The sequence below is a fragment of the Nycticebus coucang genome, chromosome 18 (genome assembly GCF_027406575.1).
Source record: "Nycticebus coucang isolate mNycCou1 chromosome 18, mNycCou1.pri, whole genome shotgun sequence".
Lineage (NCBI taxonomy): Eukaryota > Metazoa > Chordata > Mammalia > Primates > Lorisidae > Nycticebus > Nycticebus coucang.
The window spans coordinates 54,101,131-54,122,041 of record NC_069797.1 but is presented as its reverse complement, the minus strand read 5'-3'; the positions used below and the strand labels follow the sequence as shown (position 1 = coordinate 54,122,041).

Below are 20,911 nucleotides of genomic sequence, written 5' to 3'. Positions count from 1 at the left end.
GGCCGGGGCTGGGTTTGAACCCGCCACCCTCAGCATATGGGGCCGGCGCCCCACTCACTGAGCCACAGGTGCCGCCCTACAGTGTATAATTTTTTTTACATGCTTTCTTTTATTTATTTATCTTTGGCTTTCTAAAAATATGTTCCATTTTTCTTTTTCTCCCCTATATATTTTTTCGTTTTGCCACAATGTGCTTTGGTTTGGATATTTTATTCTGGATTATCTTTCAATTTACTAATTTTCTTTTTAGCTATATCTAATCTGTTTTAAAAATTGTCCATGAGGGTATATTTTGTTTGTCTCATTTTTTTCTTTTTCTTTCTTTCTTTCTAGATAGAGTCTTACTTTGTTGCCCTCGGTAGAGTGCTATGATGTCACAGCTCACAGCAACCTCCAACTCTTGGGCTTAAATGATTCTCTTACTGCAGCCTCCCAAGTAGCTGGAACTACAGGCACCTGCCACAACACCCGGCTATTTTTATTGTTGTTGCTATTGTAGTTGTCATTGTTGTTTAGCAGGCCCAGGCCAGGTTCAAACCCACCAGCCCCTGTGTATGTGGCTGGTGCCCTAATCATTGAGCTGTAGGCGCTGAGCCGTTTTTTAAGTTTTTTAAGTTTTAGTTATCTTTTTCTTTTACCACATTGTGATTTTATTTTTTATTTTTATTTATTTTTGGAGACAGAGTCTCACTTTGTTGCCTTTGGTAGAGTGCTGTGGTGTCATAGCTCAGAGCAATCTCAAACTCTTGGCTCAAGAGATCCTCTTGCCTCAGTTTTTCATTTTTAGTAGAGACAGGGTCTCACTCTTGCTCAGGCTGGTCTCAAACTTGTGAACTCAAGCAATCTACCCAATTGCAGGTGTAAGCCACTGCGCCCAGCCATTTTTAATTTTTTTTGAGACAGAGTCTTACTTTGTCATCCTTGGTAGAGTGCTGTGGTGTCACAGCTCACAGAACCTCAGACTCTTGGGCTTAAGTGATTCTTTTGCCTCAACCTCTCAAGTAGCTGAGACTATAGGCGCCCACCACAGTGCCCAGCTATTTTTAGAGATGGGGTCTTGCTCTTGCTCAGGCTGGCCTTGAAATTGTGAACTCAAGCCATCTACCTGTCTTGGCCTCCCAGAGTGCTAGGATTACAGGCCTGAGCCACCACACCTGGCCCGTCAAGTTGTGGTTTTAGTATATATGTTTGTTTTTTGGTTGCAGTTTGGCTGGGGCCGAGTTTGAACCCACTACCCTTGGTATATGGGGCTGGCACTCCACTCACTGAGCTACAAGCACCACCCATTCTATATATGTTTTGACCACAGTTCCTGTTTTTTATACTAAGTGACAAAATCAATAAATACATCTTTTATTGAAGTATGTGGGCTTTTGTCCTTGGTTCCTGAAGTAGCTTTAGAATGATAAAGGTAAAAGACAGTAATGTTTGGGCACTTTGGACCTCAGAAGCAGGCCTCAGAAAATAGAATCTCCTTCTCTGACCCTCTCCTACTCTCCTTTCATCTGTTCCTTTTACTCCGCAGGGCAGACCATAGAAAGTAAAAGTACACTCAGATTTTCTCCTGCCTTTCTGTCTTGGAGGTGGCTATAAAGAAATTCTCAGACTTACTTTGTCTGATTATACGTCCTAAGACTGAACCCCATTTCAGAAAGAATCCTGCCTCATATCTGAGTGGAAGGAATACTCCACAGAGAGGCTTAGAAAAATCTGAACTGAAAGGCCTTACTGAGTTTCTCCACTTAGTCTATTTAGCATAGAATGATCATACCCTTTTTCTCCTATCACGTTTCTACAGTTGTTGAAATCTCCATAAAAATCCTAAGGGCACAGAGTATGTAGAGCTTTGAGATGGCTGAACAAGTCCAGGATCTTGGAGGGTGGTGCTCCCAGAGAGAACATGGGAGCTCCATACCACTTCACACATGTCTTGCTCTACACATCTCTTCTTCTAATTCTTTTTAATGTCCTTTGTAATAAACCAGTGAATTTGTTTCTACGGACTCTGTGTGCCACTTTAAAAAACAAATCTAACCCAGGGAAAGGATGTTGGGGACCCTGACTTGAAGCAGGTTGGTCATAAGTTCCAGAGGCATAGATTTATGACTAGTGTCTGAAGTGGGGGCAGTCTTAGGAGACTGAGCTCTCAACCTGTGAAATCTGATGCTATTTCCAGGCAGAGAGCATCAGAATTGAATTGGATTAGAAGGTGCTCAGCTGGTATCTACTCCAGAATTCATTCCTTCTTGTTGGTGGGGAGAAATCTCTACACATTTGGTCATAGAAGTCTTATCCATGGTTGTTGTGGTGTGAGAACAGAGGAAAAAGGGAAAAGAAGTATTTCATCACAAGGGAAAAAAATTATTTCATCACTCAACTAATGATTTACCTCTGAGCGCAAGGTTAGCATGCTCAAATATTAGTATAGGCAGGCTTTTTTTGATGGAGAGAGAGTGTGTGTGTATGTGTGTGCAGAAGGCTAATATTAAAAGGTTATTTAAATTGAGTAAGGAAGAAAAAATAGTATTCTAAATTTAAGACTAGTTTCATCTGTTAAATTCCTGATGAAATACCAATCTTAGTTCATTGTAAACTTCCTTTTTAATATAAATGTAGCATCTGGGCACTGCCTGTGGCTCAGTGAGTAGGGTGCCGGCCCCATATGCTGAGGGTGGAGGGTTCAAACCCAGCCCCGGCCAAACTGCAACAAAAAAATAGCTGGGCGTTGTGCTGGGCGCCTGTAGTCCCAGCTGCTTGGGAGGCTGAGGCAAGAGAATTGCGTAAGCCCAAGAGTTAGAGATTGTTGTGAGCTGTGTGAAGTCATGGCACTCTACCTGAGGATGGTACAGTGAGACGCTGTCTCTACAAAAAAAAATAATAATAAATGTAGTATCTAAGGAAAAGCTATTCTGTACTTTATCTTGTAACTTGTAATAAACAAGCACATAAAGGGCTTTCTCTGTTTTTGGTTAGATAGTATTTCATGGAATAAATTTGTGATAATTTATTAAGCCAGTCTGCCGCTGATGAGCATTTAAATGGAATTTCGACTGCAGTGAACAACCTTGTAAATATCTCTCAAAATTTTGAGCCATGAGAAGGTATTTGTAGGATAAATTCTTGGAAGTGGGAATGCTGTGTCAGAGGGTGTGCATAATTTTAATTTAATATAATTTTAATTAGTATTGTCAAATTGTACTTCATGGAGTTTGTACCAGTATCCATCACCATTTTTATTTTTTATTTTTTTTTTGAGACAGAGTCTCACTATGTCACCCTCAGTAGAGTGCTGTGGTGTACAGTTCACAGCAACCTCAAACTCTTGGGCTTAAGCCATTCTCTTGCCTCAGCCTCCAAAGTAGCTGGGACTACAGGTGCCCACCACAACGCCTGGTTGTACTTATCATTGTTGTTTGGCAGGCCTGGACTGGGTTCGAACCCACCAGCTCCTGTGTATGTGCTAGCTAGCCCTAGCATCTGAGCTATAAGCACCGAGCCATATCCATCGCCATATCAAACACACTTAGTCATCACCATATTTTCTCAGATTTTAAAAAATCTTTGTTAATGTGATAGGTAAAAGATGGTTATCTTGTGGTACCTTCGCTTTTTGTTTCTTTATATTGTAAGATTAAAATTTTTTTTGTGGGGAGTGGAGGGTCACGGTGTGTAACATACCTCTTTGGGGGGGGGCACAATTAGAAGAGGAACTTTACCTAACAAATGTAAGCAGGGTACCCTGGTTCTTTGCACCCTCAATGATTCCCCAACAATAATGAGACAGTGTCTTGCTGTTGTTGTCCAGGCTGGCCTTGAGCTCTTAGACTCAAGCATTCCTCCTGCCTCATCCTCTTAAGTAGATTTGTGTACCATCACTGCCAGCTCTTTGTGTATTTAAAAAAACATTTGCAGGGGCTGGGTGTAGCACAGTGGTTATGGCGCCGGCCACATACACCGAGGCTGGGAGGTTCAAACCCGGCCCTGGCCAGCTAAACAATAATCACAACTGCAACAACAACAACAACAACAACAAAATAGCTGGGCTAATATTATGGTGGGCACCTGTAGTCCCAGCTACTTGGGAGGCTGAGGCAAGAGAATTGCTTAAGGGGCAGTGCCTGTGGCTCAAAGGCACCAGTCCCATATGCCGGAGGTGGTGAGTTCAAACCCAGCCCCGGCCAAAAACTGCAAAAAAAAAAAAAAAGAATCACTTAAGCCCAAGAGTTTGAGGTTGCTGTGAGCTGTGACTCCAGGGACCTAAGGTTAACGCTAAGGTTAACTTATTATTATTTATAATTATTATTTTTGAGACAGAGTCTCACTATATCGCCTTGGGTAGAGTATTGTGCTGTCACAGCTCACAGCAACCTCCAACCCCTGGGCTTAAGTGATTCTCTTGCCTCAGCCTCCCAAGTAGCTGGCTACAGGTGCCTGGCACAATGTTGGCTGTTTTTTGGATATAGTTGTCGTCGTTTGGTAGGCCCAGGCTGGGTTCGAACCTGCCAGCTGAAGTGTATGTGGCTGGCGCCCTATCCACTGAACTATAGGCGTCAAGCCATATATCACATTTTTAATAGCCATATTTCCCTTTTATTACTAAAGTTCTATAAATTTATGAAGAATGTAATTTTTTTTTTTTTTTTTGAAACAGAGTCTCACTCTGTCCCCCTGGGTAGAGTGCTGTGGCATAACAGCTTACATCAACCTCAAACTCCTGGGTTCAAATGATCCTCTTGCCTCAGGCTCCCAAGTAGCTGGGACTATAGGCACTTGCCACAACACCTGGGTAGTTTTTCTGTTTTTAGTAGAGATGGGGTCTTGCTCTTGCTCAGGCTGGTCTCAAACTTCTGAGCTCAAGTAATCCACCTGCCTTGGCCTCCCAAAGTGCTAGGATTATAGATGTGAGTCATGATTCCCTGTCATAGAATGTGAAATTTTTTAAAGAGCATATTTAACTTAGATCCTATAGCCTAAAATAGGTTAATTTGAAATGATATTCTTGTTAATAGGAGCTTAATTTCCTAAATTAAGAATTTTAATTTTAGGGCGGCGCCTGTGGCTCAGTGAGCAGGGTGCCGGCCCCATATACCGAGGGTGGCGCGTTCAAACCCAGCCCCTGCCAAACTGCAACAAAAAATAGCCGGGCATTGTGGCGGGCGCCTGTAGTCCCAGCTATTCGGGAGGCTGAGGCAGGAGAATCGCTTAAGCCCAGGAGTTGGAGGTTGCTGTGAGCTGTGTGATGCCACGGCACTCTACCGAGGGCATTAAAGTAAAACTCTGTCTCTACAAAAAAAAAAAAAAAAAGAATTTTAATTTTAGTAGACATTTTGCCATTGATAATGTTAATTTCTACAGTCTGGATTTGGTTTTATCAGTCTAGTTAGATTTGTGAAGTAATTTTCTTTTTCCCATTTCAGAAATACATGCTACAGGATTTAACTATCAGAATGAAGATGAGAAAGTCACCCTATCTTTTCCTAGTACTCTCCAAACAGGTAAGAGACATGACTTTTGTAAAATCTTGTGTCACTTCACTTATTCCAAAGAAGTTTATTGGATGTTATTTTTTCCCTCATTGTTGTTAGCAGATTAAGAGCTTTTGCAAGAGGTTCATTGCAACTTTTGGGCCATCAGAGTCTTATTCTAAGGAAATTGGGGTTTAGAAAGAAAGATTTATACCTCCTGTTACTCTATAGTCTCTTTAAGCAAGCAAACTGACCAAAAAATATGGACCATTCTACTCTAGAATATAATGCATGGTTTTTCAGTTTCAGTTTCTTTTCTTTCCTTTTTTTTTTTTTTTTTTTTTTGAGACAAGAGTTTCACTTTGTCACACTTGGTAGAGTGCAATGCTGTCATAGCTCACAGCAACCTCAAACTCCTGGGCTTAAGCAATTCTCTTGCCTCAGCCTCCCATAGCTGGGTCTACAGGCACCTGCCACAATGCCCAGTTATTTTTAGAGATGGGGTTTTGCTCTGGCTCAGGCTGGTCTTAACCTGTGAGCTCAGGGCAATCTACCCACCCACCTCAGCCTCCCAAATGCTGGGATTACAGGTGTGAGCCACCATTCCCCACCCTCTTTTTTTTTTTTTTTTTTTTGAGACAGTTTCACTTGGTCATCCTTGATATAGTGCCATGGCGTCTTAGCTCACAACAACCTCAAACTCTTGGGTTCAGGTGATTCTCTTGCCTCAGCCTCCCAAGTAGCTGGGACTACAGGTGCACGCCACAATACCTGGCTATGTTTTAGAGATGGGGTCTCTCTCTGGCTCAGGCTGGTCTCAAACCTGTGAGCTCAAGCAGTCCTCCTGCTTTGGCCTCCCATGTGCTGGGATTACAGGTGTGAGCCACCTTGTCTGGCCCAGTTTCTTAAAAATACATTTACCTAGCTCTGTTTTCTACTAACTGAATCCAGTTCTCTGTGGTGAATTCTCCATAGATGATTTGGATGTATAGCCAGAGATTGAATATGTATTATGTTAGTGAGGACATGGAAGGAAATATTTATTGATGTGTTATTAAACTATTACTAGATATAAAAGCAAATAAAAGACTTTCTGAGCTTAATATAATAGAATAAATTATACGTAAATCAATTGGTAAAGTACTTAGACTTTGATAAATGAACTAATGAAAAGGAACAAACAATTCATAAGGAAGAAAATGCAGATAACTAATAAACACGTGGAAAGATATTTGGCCTCCTAATAATGAGAGATAGCAGAACAATAGCTATTGACAACAGTTTTTGCCTGTCATGTGAGCTGGAATTAAAAAGGCAAAAAAAGGGCGGCGCCTGTGGCTCAGTGAGTAGGGCGCCGGCCCCATATGCCGAGGGTGGCGGGTTCGGACCCAGCCCCGGCCAAACTGCAACAACAACAACAACAAAAAAATAGCCGGGCGTTGTGGCGGGCGCCTGTAGTCCCAGCTGCTCGGGAGGCTGAGGCAAGAGAATCGCGTAAGCCCAGGAGTTGGAGGTTGCTGTGAGCCGTGTGACGCCACGGCACTCTACCCGAGGGCGGTACAGTGAGACTCTGTCTCTACAAAAAAAAAAAAAAAAAAAAAAAAAAAAAAAGGCAAAAAAAAAAGGGTGGCGCCTGTGACTCAAGGAGAACGGTGCTTGTCCCATATACCAGAGGTGGCAGGTTCAAACCCAGCCTCAGCCAAAAACTGGGAAAAAAAAAAAAAAAGGCAGTGATATGGCTGTCTTGTATCATATTTTTGTTTTTTGCTGGTAATAGAGTCTCACTCTGTCGCCCCAGCTAGAGTGCAGTGGTGTTGTCATAGCTCACTGCAATCCCTACTCCTGGGCTTAAGCAGTTGTCCTGCTTCAGCTTCTCAAGTAGCTGGAACTGCAGGTATACTTACATGCCTGGCTAACTTTTCCTATTTTTTTTTTTTTGTAGAGACAGAGTCTCACTTTATGGCCCTTGGTAGAGTGCCGTGGCATCACACAGCTCACAGCAACCTCCAACTCCTGGGCTTGAGCGATTCTCCTGCCTCAGCCTCCCGAGTAGCTGGGACTACAGGCGCCTGCCACAGCACCCAGCTATTTTTTTGTTGCAGTTTGGCCAGGGCCGTGTTTGAACCCGCCACCCTCGGCATATGGGGCCGGTGCCCTACTCACTGTGCCACAGGCGCTGCCCAACTTTTCCTATTTTTGGTGGAGACAGAGTCTCAGTCTTGAACTCTTGAGCTCAAGCAATCCTTTCACCTCAGCCTCTCAGAATATTAGAATTACAGGTCTCATGACCAGTCCATGTATTTTTTTTTTTTGCAGTTTTCGGCCGGGGCTGGGCTTGAACCCGCCACCTCCGGCATATGGGGCCGGTACCCTACCCCTTTGAGCCACAGGCACCGCCCTCCATGTATTTTTTTTTTTTGAAAAGCAATCTGGCAGAATGCATCAAGAGCTGAGATATGTTTATGTCTTTTGAACCAACAATTCTGCTAACAGGAGTTTATCCTAAGGAAAAATCATAAATATATAAAATGCTTTATACGAAAAGGTATCTAGTAAGATATTTATGGTAGTAAAAAATTAGAATTAGGCTCGGTGCCTGTGGCTCAAGTGGCTAAGGCTCCAGCCATATACACCTGAGTTGGAGGGTTCAAATCCAGCCTGGGCCTGCCAAACAACAATGATGGCTGCAACAACAACAAACAAAAAGCTGGGCATTGTGGCAGGCGCCTGCAGTCCCAGATACTTGGGAGGTGGAGGCAGGAGAATCGCTTGAGCCCAGAAGTTGGAGGTTGCTGTGAGCTGTGATGCCACAGCACTCTACTCAGGGCGACAGCTTGAGGCTCTGTCTCAAAAAAAAACCAAAGTTAGAATTAATATTTGTTCAACACTGAGGAAATGACTGTGACATATCTACATAGTGATATATATTTAGCAATTAAAAGTGAGGCTTGTGAGTTTTTTTTTTTTTTGTAGAGACAGAGTCTCACTGTACTGCCCTCGGGTAGAGTGCCGTGGCATCTCACAGCAACCTTCAACTCTTGGGCTTACGCGATTCTCTTGCCTCAGCCTCCCAAGCAGCTGGGACTACAGGCGCCCGCCACAACGCCCAGCTATTTCTTTTTTGTTGTTGCAGTTTGGCCGGGGCTGGGTTTGAACCCGCCACCCTCGGCATATGGGGCCGGCGCCCCACTCACTGAGCCACAGGCGCCCCCCGGCTTGTGAATTTTTATGATTATGTAAACTTGAAAAGCAGAATATAAAAGTATATATCAGGATGATGAGTCAGACCTCTAAAATAGTATAAATAAAATGATTATTATGTCTGAGTATTGATATAATTGGTGATTTTTATTCTTATTTATACCTTTTGCCTGATTTTTAGAATTTTATTTTTTTGGCCGGGGCTGGGTTTGAACCTGCCACCTCTGGCATATGGGACCGGTGCCCTACTCCTTGAGCCACAGGTGCCGCCCGATTTTTAGAATTTTTAAAGGAGAATGTTTTACCTTAATATAAAAGTATTTTTTAGGGCAGCGCCTGTGGCTCAAGGAGTAGGGCGCCGGTCCCATATGCTGGAGGTGGCGGGTTCAAACCCAGCCCCAGCCAAAAACCACAAAAAAAAAAAAAAAAAAGTATTTTTATAAAAAATTTGAATTAGAGAAATCTTGTCTTTTTTTCAGTACTTTTAGAGGCCATCATTAGTGATTATTATAAAAATAAATGTTTTCCAGGGACCAGGCATGGTGGCTCACACCTGTAATCCCAGCACTTGGGCGGCTGAGGCGGGTGGATTGACTGAGCTTATGAGTTTAAGACCAGCCTGAGCTAGAGTGAAACCCTGCCTCTACAAAGTAGCCAGGTGTTGTATTGGGTGCCTGTTGTCCCATCTACTCAGAAGGTTGAGGCAAGAGAATGACTTGAGCCCACAAGTCTAAAGTTACTGTGAGCTATGACACCCTAGTACTTTACCAGGGTGACAAAGTGAGAGTCTGGGTTAAAAATAAATAAATAAACCTATGGTTCAAGGAATAGGGTGCCAGGCCCATATCCCTGGGGTGGTAAGTTCAAGCCCAGCCCTGGGGAAAACTACAAAAAAATAAAAATAAAAAATAAATAAATGTTATCCTATAAATATGTATTAAAAGATACCAAAGAATAGGGCTGGGCACAGTGGCTCACACCTCTAATCCTAGCACTCTGGAAGGCCAAGGTGGATGAATAGCCTGAGCAAGAGCGAGACCCCCAGTCTCTAAAAATAGGCAGACATTGTGGCAGGCACCTATAGTCCTAGCTGTTCAAGAGGCTGAGGCAAGAGAATCACTTGAGCACAAGAGTTTGAGGTTGCTGTGAGTTATGATGCTACAGCACTCTCCTGAGGACAATGAAGTGAGACTCTGTCTCATATACACAAAAAAGATACCAAAGAGTATAATTTGAAAAAGAAGTCTTGAGATTCCCTTTCTCCAACCCTTTTTACTTCCACTGTATGGCTAATCCTTTCAGAAATATTCTATGTACATATAAATATGTACATTTGAACTCACAAATAGAATCACAAATCTTCACGGCTAACAGAAAATATTTCTTTCTTACACATGGACTGTGAAGATTGCTGATCATTTATAGTCATATCACCTATCTTACTGGGCTCCACTCAGCTCACAAGTCTTCTCATTTCAGGATATATAATGAACAGCCATCATCTGCATGTGACTTGTTATTCTCACATATGGCAGAGGGCAGAAATTAATGGATGGGCGAGAGCTGGGCCGCAAAGACACATTTAAGACTTCTGCATGATAGTGGTATACTTGATGTCCACTCCTATTTCACTTGCCAAAGCAAGTAGCATGACCAAGCCCAAAGTCACTGGGGCAACAATTTCCAGACATTTGAGAAAAACTTTTATTGTGAAAGATAGAGCAAAAAGCAATACAATAGCGGTGCATCTTACAAGGGTACATGTGAAACTTAGTAAATGTAGAATATAAATGTCTTAACACAATAACTAAGAAAACGCCAGGAAGGCTATGTTAACCAGTGTGATGAAAATGTGTGAAACGGTCTATAAAACCAGTGTATGGTGCCCCTCGATCGCATTAATGTACACAGCTATGATTTAATAAAAAAAAAAAAAGCAATACACTAAGTGTAATAAAAATACAGAAAGTTGAAAAAGACATGAAAAAGATATCAAAAGAAAGTTTCAAAAATAACTCTCACACTAATTAATATTCTGAGATAATTAAGATAAAATACTGCATTCATTAAACAAGGACAGGAGAGAATGCCAGCAAGGAGGAAGAATTACAATAAGAAAACTTTTGGGTTGGGCACAGTGGCTCATGCCTGTAATCCTACTAGATGCTTGGAGGCCAAGGCAGGTGGATCTCTTGAGCTCACAGGTTTGAGACCAGTCTGAGCAAGCTGGGTTTTGTGGCAGACTATTTTTCCCAGCTACTCGGAAGGCTGAGGCAAGAGAATTGCTTGAGCCCAAGACGTTGAGGCTGCTGTGAGCTATGACGCCATAGCACTACCAAGGGCAACAAAGGGAGACTGTCTCAAAGAAAAAAAAAAGAAAGAAAACTTCTGGAAATTATAACCATGATAGATGTAAAAGAGCCTGGTTAGAAGTTTGAGAAATCTTCCGCAAAGTAAGAAAACCAAAGGGATGGAAAACAGAAAAATAGTTTTGAGGACCAATCCAACAGAATCAACATCTGTCTAGTAAGAAAATGAGAGAATAGAAAAAATGGAAAGAAAAATTGTTTAAAGACAAAAAACAAGAAAATGTCTTTTAGCTGAAGGGAGCAGAGCCTTTAGTTTGAAAAGATACAAGGTTGGGAGAGAGCAACTCAATAAATGTAAAAATCCCCATACTATTTGCATTTTAAATTTGAAGCAAATTTTAGAACTTTTATGATAAAGTGAAGCTCTCAAATTGGGTTGTGTATAGGGTACGGGCAGGAGGGAAGGCTAGCATTGTACCTTTAAAGTTCAGGAATCACTGGTGGCGCCTGTGGCTCAGTGAGTAGGGCACCGGCCCCATATACTGAGGGTGGCGGGTTCAAACCCAGCCCCGGCTGAACTGCAACCAAAAAATAGCCGGGCGTTGTGGTGCTCGCCTATAATCCCAGCTACTCGGAAGGCTGAGGCAGGAGAATTGCTGAAGCCCAAGAGGTAGAGGTTGCTGTGAGTCCTGTGACATCATGCACTCTACTGAAGGCGGTAAAGTGAGACTCTGTCTCTACAAAAAAATAAATAAGGGAATCAGAATAGCATAAGACTTACCCTCAGGAACAGTGGAAACTAGATTCTAAGGAAGCCATTCCCTCCAAATACCAAGTGAATCTGATTTTCAACCTAAAATTCTATGCTTAGGCAAATGTTGAATTTCAAAGAGAGAACAACATAAAGGTATTTTCAGATTGTAGGGTCACTGAAAATTTAATTCCGGGCTCTGTGGCTCACACCTGTAATCCTAGTACTCTGGGAGGCCAAGGCAGGACGATTGCTTGAGTACAGTAGTTGGAGACTAGCCTGAGCAAGAGCAAGACCCTGTCTCTACTTCAAATAGAAGAATTAGCTGGGCTTCAAGTGCCTGAAGTCCCAGCTACTTAAGAGCTTGAATCAAGAAGATGACTCGAGGGGAGTTTGAGGTTACAGTGAGCTGTAATGTCACTATTGCATTCTATCCTAGGCAATGGAGTTAAGACCCTGTCTCGAAAAAGAAAAATATTCCTAACATGATAAAAGATTTTTATCATACACTTATACACGTACATACCACACACACACATATGGAGAGAGAGTGCTTAATCTGTGCCAAGTAGTTTTTTTTTTTTTTTTGAGACAGAGCCTCAAGCTGTTGCCCTAGGTAGAATGCTTGTGGCATCACAGCTCACAGCAACCTCCAAATCCTGGGTTCAAGTGAGTCTCCTGCCTCCACCTCTCTAGTAGCTGGGACTACAGGCATCTGCCACAAGGCCTGGCTATTTTTTGATTGCAGCCATCATTGTTGTTTGGCAGGCCCAGGCTGGATCTGAACCCGCCAGCTCAGGTGTATGTGGCTGGTGCCTTAGCCGCTTGAGCCACAGATGCCGAGCCTGTGCCAAGTAGGTTTAAGTGCATTGAAAATATTATTTAATCCTTTCAGTAACTTTTTGAGGTGAATTCTGTTATCCCCATTTTATAAATAAACTAAGGCCCCCCAATTTTTTTTTTATTTTTTTAATTATTATTTTTTTTTGTAGAGACAGAGTCTCACTGTACCGCCCTCGGGTAGAGTGCCGTGGCGTCACATGGCTCACAGCAACCTCTAACTCTTGGGCTTACGCGATTCTCTTGCCTCAGCCTCCCGAACAGCTGGAACTACAGGCGCCGGCCACAACACCCGGCTATTTTTTTGTTGCAGTTTGGCCGGGGCTGGGTTTGAACCCACCACCCTCGGCATATGGGGCCGGCGCCCTACTCACTGAGCCACAGGCGCCGCCCCCAATTTTTTTTTTTTAATTAACTTCAGTAACTTGTCCAGGATCACAAAGCTAGTAAGTAGCAGAGCTGGGATTTAAACTGAAGTGGTTTAATTCAAGAGTCTGTGCTTCGGGCGGCGCCTGTGGCTCAGTCGGTAAGGCGCCGGCCCCATATGCCGAGGGTGGCAGGTTCAAACCCGGCCCCGGCCAAACTGCAACCAAAAAATAGCCGGGCGTTGTGGCGGGCGCCTGTAGTCCCAGCTGCTCGGGAGGCTGAGGCAAGAGAATCGCTTAAGCCCAGGAGTTGGAGGTTGCTGTGAGCTGTGTGAGGCCACGGCACTCTACCGAGGGCCATAAAGTGAGACTCTCTACAAAAAAAAAAAAAAGAGTCTGTGCTTCTAACCACATTATACTGTATTTTTAAAATTAAATATTAAAGGCTTGGCGCCTGTGGCTCAAGTGGCTAAGGCGCCAGCCACTTATACCTGAGCTGACAGGTTCGAATCCAGCCCAGGGCCTGCCAAATAATGACAGCTGCAACCAAAAAATAGCCGGGCGTTGTGGCATTCGCCTGTAGTCCCAGCTACTTGGGAGGCTGAGGCAAGAGAATCGCTTAAGCCCAGGAGTTGGAGGTTGCTGTGAGCTATGATATCACAGCACTCTACCCAGGGTGACAGCTTGAGGCTCTGTCTCAAAAAAAAAAAAAAAATTAAAAAAAGTACTTGTACATAATTTGAAATTCAGAAGTGCTATCCAGTGAAATTTTGTTTGCCGTTCTATTCTGTCCTACTCTCTCAGTTCCCCTCCTCAGAAGCAACCAGTTTCCTATGTATCCTTTCAAAACCATATCATGCTATAATAAACATTTATGCTTATAAACATTTACACTTTCTGAGAACACAGAAATTATCATGCCATACATAATATTCTACATGTACTACCTCTTTTTTCCCTGTAACTATATATTACAGGTCACTTACTATCAGTATGTTAAAGCTGAGTACTGAGGTCTTGTAGCTCACAGCAATCCCAAACTCTTGGGCTTAAGCAATTCTCTTGCCTCAGCCTCCCAAGTAACTGGGACTACAGGCGCCCACCACAATGCCCGACTATTTTTGTTGTTGGTGTTGCAGTTGTCATTGTTGTTTAGCTGGCTGGGGCCAGTTTTGAACACGCTAGCCTGGGTATATGTGGGTGGCACTGTAACCACTGTGCTACTGGCGCTGAGCCTAAAGCTAACATTCTTTTTTTCTTTCCTTTTTTTCTTTTTTTTTTTTTTGAGACAGAGTCTCACTGTGTCACCCTGGGTAGAGCACTGTAGCATCACAGCTCACAGCAACCTCAAACTCTTGGGCTTAAGAGATTCTCTTGTCTCAGCCTGCCAAGTAGCTGGGGCTACAGACCACAATGCCTGGCTATTTTTTGGTTATAGTTGTCATTGTTGTTTGGCAGGCCTGGGCTGGATTCGAACCCCCCTGGTCTTGTGTGTGTGGCTGGTGCCCTAGCTTCTGAGCTACAGGCGCCAAGCCAAAAGCCAATATTCTTAATAAGGATTGTTTAGAGTTTAGAGTCTGTAGCACAGTGGTTATGGTGCCGGCCACGTGTACTGAGGCTGGTAGATTCGAACCTGCCTGGGCCAGCTAAACAACAATGACACTGCAACAAAAACAATTAAAAAAATAGCCTGGCATTGTGATGGGCACCTGCAGTCCCTGCTGCTTGGTAGGGTAAGGCAAGAGAATCACTTGAGTCCAAGAGTTTGAGATTGCTGTGAACTGTGACATCATAGCACTCTACCAAGGGTGACATAGTGAGACTCTGTCTCAAAAAAAAAAAAAAAAAAAACGGAGTTTAGAGCCAATATACTAAATGATGAAACCATTTCAAATAATAACATGTCAGGGATGGTTATGACCATTAGTATGCTATAACTCAACATAGTTTTTGAAATTTTTAGCTAATGTAGCAACTTTTAGCTAAAATAGCAAATAACTTATAGAAATATTAGAACAGAAAATTTATCTTGCAGATGTGACTATGCTGAATTATTGAATATTTCTTAAAGTCTGTTTGAAAATCATTGGCTTTCACATTTTTCCAAGGTCCTGTCGGTCAAAGTTACACAGTAATTTTGCTTTTAGAGGAAGTTCTGATCTTTTCAAAATAAATTGCACAAGTGGTTTGTCTGATAATGGAGTAAATATTGAACACATCTTAGGAGGACATTAGTAACCTTTGTACAAGTTAGTCTCTTTAAATTTAACAATTGTTGCAGTGATTATATAACTAAATAAAACATCTTCTTTTCTGAAATTTGCACCATTCTAGAATACTGGTTAAGGGTCCTGTAGAGTGGCATGTATGTGGAGAAACACTAGTCGTTCTATCATCTTTGAAGAGTGAAAAACAAGATGATAATAAATGGTGGCAGAAAGGCACAGACCTTTACTCTCTTTTTTTTTTGTAGAGACAGAGTCTCACTGTACCGCCCTCTGGTAGAGTGCTGTGGCGTCACACGGCTCACAGCAACCTCTAACTCTTGGGTTTACGCGATTCTCTTGCCTCAGCCTCCCGAGCAGCTGGGACTACAGGCGCCCGCCACAACGCCCGGCTATTTTTTGGTTGCAGTTTGGCCGGGGCTGGGTTTGAACCCGCCACCCTCGGCACATGGGGCCAGTGCCCTACTCACTGAGCCACAGGCGCCGCCCCCATATATAAATCAATCTATCTTTAATTTTATAAGCATTTAGTATTATTTCATTAACTTTTTTTTTTTTTGAGACAGAGTCTTACTACGTTGCTCTCGGTAGTGTGCTTTGGCATCACAGCTCACAGCAACCTCAAACTCTTGGGCTCAAGCCATTCTCTTGCCTCAGCCTCCCAAGTAGCTGAGACCTCAGGTGCCTGCTACAACTCTTGACTATTTTTTTGTTCCAGTTATCATTATTGTTTAGTAGGCCACCAGCCTGGATGTATGTGGCTGGCACCGTAATCACTGTGCTACAGGTGCCAAGCCTTTTTTTTTTTAAATCATATTAAACTTTATTTTATTATTTATTTATTTATTTATTTTGCAGTTTCGGGCCAGGACTGGGTTTGAACCTGCCACCCTCAGTATATGGGGCCAGCACCCTACTCACTGAGCCACAGGCACTGCGCCTTTTTTTTTTTTTTTTTTTAAAGAGTCTTGTTCTGTCACCCAGGCTGGAGTAGAGTGGCATGATCATAACTCATTGCAGCCTCAAACTCCTGGGTTCAAGTGATCATCCTACCTCAACCCCTCAAGTAGCTAGGACTATAGGTGTACACCATCACACCTGGCTAATTTTTAAAAATTATTTTTGGTAGGGCGGCGCCTGTGGCTCAGTCGGTAGGGCGCCAGCCCCATATACCGAGGGTGGCGGGTTCAAACCCAGCCCCCGCCAAACTGCAACCAAAAATAGCCGGGTGTTGTGGCGGGTGCCTGTAGTCCCAGCTACTCGGGAGGCTGAGGCAAGAGAATCGCTGAAGCCCAGGAGTTGGAGGTTGCTGTGAGCCGTGTGATGCCACAGCACTCTACCGAGGGCAATAAAGTGGAACTCTGTCTCTACAAAAAAAAAAAAAAAAAAAAAAAATTATTTTTGGTAGAGACAGGATCTCAGTGTATTACCTACACTGGTCTCAAACTCCTGGCCGGAAGCGATCCTCCATCTTCAACCTCTCAAAGTGCTGGGATTGTAGGTGGGAGCCACTGCATCTGGCCTCAATTTCTTTCTTTCTTTCTTTTTTTTTTTTCTTGGCCTAAATTTCTTACAAATAAAGTATTTCAAAATTTACTCAGATTTGTAATTATTATACCCAACTAGATGTTAAACACTTAAGGTTTTTTAATAATTTTTCAGTTGTTTAATTTATAAATGAGCTTAATAATATGTTTTAAAAGGTTTACAACTCCAAACAGATAAATATTTGACGTGTTGGATATTGAAATAAGGTATATAATTTGAGGAAGCAGTGTAAATTATGTATTTGAATAGGTATAAAATTAGACAACTTGGCAATCAATACATTAATGTAGTGTGAAATTTGATAGTAAGTGAAATTTATTAAAAAGTTCCTTTTCTCGTTACCCTAAAATTCTACTATATTAATAATAAGTACTTTGTAAATTAGCATAATGTGACATTAATTAAATATTAATGATCTTTTTAAAACTTTAACTTGTGTTTTGTTTGAATTTCAGGTAATAACTCTTTCCAAATACTTTGTATGTTATTTAGTATGCCACTTTTTGGAAGTGGTTACTGTCAATATCTTGTTATGGTTTGATGGCCTTGGAGATTTAAAACCGAGTAAAAGTGTAAGCAGCCTTTCTTATTTAGTTATGAGTTTTAAATCCATTTTTGTTCCAAATAGGAAGAATTGAAAGTAGATTTACCATGAAATATGAATTATATTTAAAAACATCTTAATAGTTGGCTTAATGAAAATAGACTGGCCAATTCCATTTGTGGAATTGTAACAGAATTACATCAAACAGTTTCTGTTAAAGGTAGTGGATTTTTATAATCTATTTGATCTTTCCTTGCAAACTTTGTTAATGTGACTACATCTGTTTTTTAAAAAAATTCAGTGAATTCCTAAAGAAAATAGAAAACATCTTTTAAAATATTTTTTCTTTAAATTTTGTGGCATTTATAATTTAATTCTTAAGTATCAACATTTAGAATTCTTGCTGATTCTCTTACTGTATTCATGTTTATCATCCCAGTAGTTGATCTTTCTCTTCAAAGAAAAAAGTGTTCACTGTCCTCCGCAAATATTCACAGCTGTCTAATTTTTTAAAGTACCTATCTCAAATGTCTATTCAATTGAGCTTCAGTTGAGTTGGGATTTTTCACAGCATGATTACTTTAAGAATGTAGCACTTTCTTTAGACCTTTACAAGGTCTAAAATTTTCTACTTTCGGAACCAGTTTGAGACATGTAAGAAAATCAGTCTAGACACATGATGTTTGGATCTTTTTAAAATTCAAATTCAATTTTATAAGATAAGAATGTGACCTTGAGATTATCCAAAGGAATATAATATGTCAGAGTAAAGAAGAGAAAGACAACATTTTTTTTTTTTTTTTTTGAGACAGAGCCTCAAGCTGTCGCCCTAGGCTGAGTACTATGGCATCACAGCTCACAGCAACCTCCAACTCCTGGGCTCAAGTGAGTCTCCTGCCTCCACCTCCCAAGTAGCTGGGACTACAGGCACCCACCACAGCGCCCGGCTATTTTTTGGTTGCAGCTGTCATTGTTGTTTGGCGGGCCGGGCTGGATTTGAACCCACCAGCTCAGGTGTACGTGGCTGGCGCCTTAGCCGCTTGAGCCACAGGCACCTAGCCGAGAGAGAACATTTTGAAGAATGTCAAATGTCATTTGTGCACAGCATTTCAAAATGACAATTTAAAATATTAGGATATAAAAGTTTGATATGGGGGCAGCACCTGTGGCTCAAGGAGTAGGGCGCCGGTCCCATATGCCAGAGGTGGCGGGTTCAAACCCAGCCCCAGCCAAAAAAAAAAAAAATAAAAAAAAATAAAAGTTTGATATTGGCTTGGCACCCATAGCACAGACTGTACCGGCCACATACACAGTTGGCAGGTTCAAACCCAGCCCGAACCCAGCCCAGGCCAGCTAACCAACAAACTGTTACAAGAAATAGCTGGGTGTTGTGGTGGGCGCCTGTACCCAGCTACTTGGGAGGCTGAGGCAAGAGAATTGCTTGAGCCCAGGGCGGCGCCTGTGGCTCAGTCGGTAAGGCGCCGGCCCCATATACCGAGGGTGGCGGGTTCAAACCCGGCCCCGGCCAAACTGCAACCAAAAAAATAGCCGGGCGTTGTGGTGGGCGCCTGTAGTCCCAGCTACTCGGGAGGCTGAGGCAAGAGAATCGCTTAAGCCCAGGAGTTGGAGGTTGCTGTGAGCCGTGTGACGCCACGGCACTCTACCGAGGGCCATAAAAAGTGAGACTCTGTCTCTACAAAAAGAAAAAAAAAAAAAAAAAAAAAGAGAATTGCTTGAGCCCAAGAGTTTGGGGTTACTGTGAGCTGTGACGCCATGGCATCCTACCAAGGGCGACATAGTGAGACTCTGTCTCAAAAAAAAAAAAAGTTTGGTATAATTGGCTAATTCCTTTACAGTCATATACATGCCGTATCTTTGATTTATTAGACTCTCATGCTTGAAATCTTATGGTTAAGTAGGCACTTTGAAAGGATTAAGTACAAAGCTAGCACCTCCCTGTTTTGTTTTGTTTTGTTTTTTGAGACAGAGTCTCACTTTGTCGCCCTGGTAGAGTGCCCATGGCGTTACAGCTCACAGAAACCCCCAACTCCTGGGGTTAGGCGAGTCTTTTTCCTCACGGCCTCCCGAGTAGCTGGGACTACAGGCACCCGCCACAGTGCCCATCTATATTTTGTTGCAGTTTGGCCAGGGCCAGGTTCGAACCCACCACCCTCCTTATATGGGGCCGGCGCCTTACCCACTGAGCTACAAGCACTGCCCCATCTCAATGTGTTTTTTCATCAGTTGATTTGGAAGATGTAGAATGGGATTATTATTCTGCCATGCATCTGAATTTAGGAGATGACTACTGGATAGTAATTATAATTATTTTTTCTGTCTTAAAATGAAAGTATATATAGTCACAAAACCTCACATAAAAAAAAACCCTCAAATTTTGTCTAAATCAATTTTACTCTTATATAACAATACTAGGTTGCACTCTTTTTTGCATTTAATAATTATTGGTTATATGTATTTCTTCACTATCAGATTTCAAATTACTGAGATAACTTTAAGAGTTCGTTTTTTATGAGCCGGGTGTGGTGGCTCACACCTGTAATCCTAGCACTTTGGGAGACCGAGGTGGGAGGATTGCTTGAAGCCAGGAGTTCAAGACTAGCCTGGACAAGAGCAAGATCCCCTTTCTACAAAAATCTAGAAAAATTAGCCAGGCATGGTGGCACATGCCTATAGTCTCAGCTACTTTGGAGGCTGAGGCAGGAGGACCACTTGAGCACAGGAGTTTGAGGTTACCATAAGCTATGACTGCACCACTGCAGTATAGCCCCACTGAGCGAGACCCTGTCTCCAAAGGGGAAAAAAAGAAGTTTTTTTAATGTCCTTTTGCTAATTAAATCATTGTTCTTTCCTATATAGTTCCTTACAAAAATATATAGTCAATGTTTCATTTGGATTGAACATATAGTTTCTTGTCTTGATAATGAGAGTAACTGGCCACATTTCTCTTCCTGTGCACAAATTTTTCTAAAAGAACTGATACATGTGGTGTAATCGGCAGAGTATGAATTCCAGATTGACATTTTATCCCATTCTTGCTACTTACTAATTGTATGACCTTGGGCAAGTTTTTTCAGCTTTTCAGCCTCAGTTTTCTCACCTGAAAAAATGGGGACAAATTTATAAATAGCTATAAATATTTTAAAAGCAACCTGCACAATAGCACATTAGGCATTTAACAACAAATGTTTATTCCTGTTCTTATTTTCATGTATTGGTAATTTGAGACCAAGTTAATAAACTTAAAGAACTTTCTTTTTGTAGAGACAGAGTCTCACTGTACCGCCCTCTGGTAGAGTGCCATGGCGTCACACGGCTCACAGCAACCTCTAACTCTTGGTACGCGATTCTCTTGCCTCAGCCTCCCGAGCAGCTGGGACTACAAGGCGCCCGCCACAACGCCCGGCTATTTTTTTGTTGCAGTTTGGCCGGGGCTGGGTTATATGTATTTACCCTCGGCATACGGGGCCGGCGCCCTACTCACTGAGCCACAGGCACCGCCAACTTAAAGAACTTTCTAAGTGGTCACCATAAACATGACTTTAAGAATTATTTTAGGGGCTTGGTGCCTGTGGCTCAGTGGCCTGGGCGCCAGCCACATACACCGGAGCTGTTGGGTTTGAACCCAGCCCGGGCCTGCCAAAC

General features: G+C 42.4%; 1 protein-coding gene across 2 annotated transcripts in view; it reads left to right on the top strand.

Annotated features, from left to right (window-relative positions):
• Window positions 1–20,911, top strand: part of NPEPPS (aminopeptidase puromycin sensitive) — a 135,749-nt gene that overhangs the window by 57,171 nt on the left and 57,667 nt on the right. For both annotated transcript variants that reach the window (XM_053568482.1, XM_053568481.1), the window contains one exon: window positions 5,418–5,495. In XM_053568482.1, coding sequence (XP_053424457.1) covers window positions 5,418–5,495 — 78 coding nt within the window. The remainder of the gene's footprint in view (window positions 1–5,417; window positions 5,496–20,911) is intronic.